Source organism: Histoplasma capsulatum, genomic scaffold, assembly GCF_000149585.1.
Source record: "Histoplasma capsulatum NAm1 scaffold_6 genomic scaffold, whole genome shotgun sequence".
In the NCBI taxonomy this organism is placed as follows: Eukaryota; Fungi; Ascomycota; class Eurotiomycetes; order Onygenales; family Ajellomycetaceae; genus Histoplasma; species Histoplasma mississippiense.
The window spans coordinates 936,738-940,137 of record NW_001813977.1 but is presented as its reverse complement, the minus strand read 5'-3'; the positions used below and the strand labels follow the sequence as shown (position 1 = coordinate 940,137).

The window sequence follows — 3,400 nt, the reverse complement described above, 5'->3', positions numbered from 1 at the left end:
GAGAGATTTTCACAACCTTATCGATCAACAAAACAATATCGGTCACATGACCTAATATACGCAAGGTTCTCCTTCGATTTATTTCAGAATGATTCCGTAATTGTTCGAGAATTCCTTGTACCCTACGAGGTCCAATGAGGCTTAAAACAGTTCGGTACGCTTGTGCGCAGCTGCGGACCAATTTCCGAGAGCGAGAGACGCCATTGCACACAACACTCAGCCAATAATTGAACGGAGATTTTCTCACTGGACAAAAATGCCTTGATTTCTTGACGGGGGCGGGGAAAGCATAAGTTGTTGGAAACCAGTTTCATGCGCCTAACTCTGACCCCTTTTTGAAAGTGTTATGTACAACAACCATCAGGTACTTTAAAAGAGCAGCCTGCGAACACACCCAGAACAACAGACAATTTGCCATCGTTCCTTGACGGTCTTCCACCACAAGGAGGAAAAGCAGAAAAAGCAGAAGAAAGCCAAAGAAAATTCAAAGGGACAGCTCAGTCCCCCAAAGGAAAGGATCCGCGCAACTTTTTTTTTTTTTTTTTTTTTTTTTTTGTGCGATACCGCTATCGATGAGGAACTCAGGTAATGTTTTGCAAAAAAAATTTTTTTTTGTACGGGAAAGGACGTTAGAAATAAAGATACAGGCTTGAACTGAAAGGTTCCAAATCTCCATTCATGTGCATCCCACGTTACTGAGACCAGACGATGGAAACATCATCTCCAAGTTCCCATTGTTTCTGTGCCTCTCGTAATGGGGGTTTTTTTTGAAAAAAAAAAAAAAAAAAAAAAAAAAAAAAAAAAAAAAAACCCCTCTCGCCGAATCGCTTTTCACACGGATAACATCAAACTGAAATTCGCAGAAGGCTGAGCTCAATCGCAACTGGCAACTAACTAGGGGACGCTATTATTAACTATGATATTAGCTCCACCCGATTCCGTCCCCTGGACCGCGGAATCGGGCCCGGGAGCTGCCATCGTTTGTCACCTGTACATTCTTCGGATTGTTATTGGCTTTGTAGCTCAGACAGACCATGTGGTATCGCGATTCCTTTTTTGCTTTTCTTTTCTTCATATCTTCTACTCCGTATACCAGACTAGGAAGGAGGAATGCGATCCCAGGGCTACCGTGGATTACGTTCGTCGACAAAAATATGTGCTTTCAACCGGATCCCTTTTAGACTTTAGTAGGTGTGTGATTATCAAAAAATAAGTGTGTCTGCATGGCTCAATCACATCTTGAGTTTTCCCCTCTTCCACTTAACCACAAGAAAAGAAAAGAAAATATAGCAAGTTCCCCACCAGCAACGCCCGTCCGGCACGCCGGTTGAGCGGGACAGAGCGGTTCCACGACCAACCATGAGGTGGAGGGCGTTGGAGCCTCGAACCCGGTTGAATCACTCTCGCTGACTACGTACTAGAGCCAAGAGCGGAATAAAGGGGCGGTTATTAGAATGGAGGAGAGCTCGATTTCCGTCGGCAATCTGGAACGAATGAAGGAGGGTAGTGGGAAAAGAAGAAAAAAGGGTTCAATTGAGCGTTTTGGAAATGGGTCTGGGAAAATCCCATTAAAGATTGCTTCAGGAACAGTGTCCTTTTGTTTGCTTAGGACCAGCCTTCAATCGGCTACTGAAGAATGTTGTGTTGCCCGGGCGGAGGATGAAGAATGTTGGAGCCTCTTGCTCGGTGACGATGATTAGGCAGACGGAGAATGCTGATGGCTGTGAGTATTGGTCATATTTGCTTCTCCTCTGTGTACTCCGTACTCTACGCTCTGTAAAGCGTGTGGATATAATTATAAATTAGTTAGTTAGGAACGGTGTGATGACCAAAAGTAGGCGTGTCTGTACAGATCTGTATAAATCCCACAGATGTCAAAATGTGTCCATCAGTAAGCTGTGTTGATGCCTGCATTTTCCCTCCTCAAATACGCCTCCTAGTGCTTGCAGTCGAAAAATTTGCGAGGGGTGGAGTCAATTTTTCAATTTAAGTGGAAAAAGTGGACATTGAAAATATATATACTTCTGTATATATATAGCAAGTTGAAGTTGAGGCAGATCGCGAAACCCCAAGCATAAGATTCAGCCTTGTGCAAGGAGAAACCCTCGATATCCTCCTCGTCCTGGTTGGAAAATTGATACTCCCTTCTCAATCAATTCCTGAATCATATGCGCCCACGCGTCTAAGGTACCCACGTCCATTGTCAATCAGATATAAGAACTGAGACAAGTTATGTTGAAATCACGCTCCTCTGGATTCTGGAAAGAGAGTGGTGGGGGGGAATTGAATTGAATTGCAAGCTACGGGATACCAGCTGTGTTCCGAATGGCTGTGTTGCATGGTCGGGTGGGATAGAAACTCTAGCTGAAACTTCTCGCCGCAGGTCAGCCACCCCCCGTGGGAATGAACCATTGGTCTTTGTTGGCGATGGAAAACTGAAGATTTCTGTTTATTTCTTGGCTAGCGGATCGTGGCAATGATCGAGCCTCAAGACTCGAGCTTTGACCGCCGCCGACTGGATGTTGAGGCGTGTGCTCGCCTGTAATTTTGATCCTTCTCGCATTTCGTCAGCATGGTGGTGAGTATATTAGGTTTTGACACTGAGGAATCCGTCTCCACGGACACAGGTCGAGACTACTGCAAGCTGCGACATGCCCGTTCTCCACTTGTGGAAGTGGAAGGGTAAAGAAACAGCCTGTGAGCAAGGTAATTGGCAACTGGACTGCATTGCCGTTGATGCATTAGAGTGCGTTTAGCTGATCATGTCTGCAGAGCCAGACCTGACCTTGAACCCGCTAGTTCAACCCGTAACCCCAACAGAGAAATTGGACCGATTGACGAGCATCGAAACGTACCAAGCGAGAAAAAGAATCGAGATGAATGGTAACGAGCACTTTAACGTGTCTTACTCCGGGACAATCAACGACCGACATTGATGTGCCAATCGATGAAAATATTTTTCAAGTATTATTGTCCAGATAATGTCTTGGGAATTTACGAGAGTTAGCTCGACCATAATTGCGCCTCCAGGCTAGATACTCGGTCCTTGTAAAGAGAAGCATCGGAGATCAGCAGACGTCTACTTCGCCGAACGACTTTGCGGGAAGAAGAGCAAAGGAACAATAGTGCTGATGATCTGGTTCGTTTGTTTCCTCAAAGGCTGGCGTGTTATGGCTCGGGTTCGGGGTTCCTAGGACACCAGTTTACCACAAGCGCCGACGGATATATCCTTATGTCCACCTTCCAGAACCGATGGATTAAAGGTATGGCCCTTCCCTTCTCTTGCGATAATCTATTCGACTTTTTTGTTGCTGTTATTATTATTTTAATTCCTGTGAAGTCGCTTCAGCATTTTGTTTTGTAATTTCTAAAATGTTAATCTGGCAAGATTTCAATACAG

The 3,400-nt window shown here is 45.0% G+C and overlaps 1 protein-coding gene across 1 annotated transcript; it reads right to left on the bottom strand.

The window, feature by feature from the left end:
• Positions 1–1,580: 1,580 nt before the first annotated feature.
• HCAG_06616 (predicted protein) lies at positions 1,581–2,201 on the bottom strand (the record flags this gene model as incomplete). Its single annotated transcript, XM_001538961.1, has 3 exons — positions 1,581–1,774; positions 1,830–1,854; positions 2,142–2,201. The coding sequence occupies 3 exons, from the start codon at positions 2,199–2,201 to the stop codon at positions 1,581–1,583; spliced, it is 279 nt and encodes a 92-aa protein (XP_001539011.1).
• Positions 2,202–3,400: the final 1,199 nt, after the last annotated feature.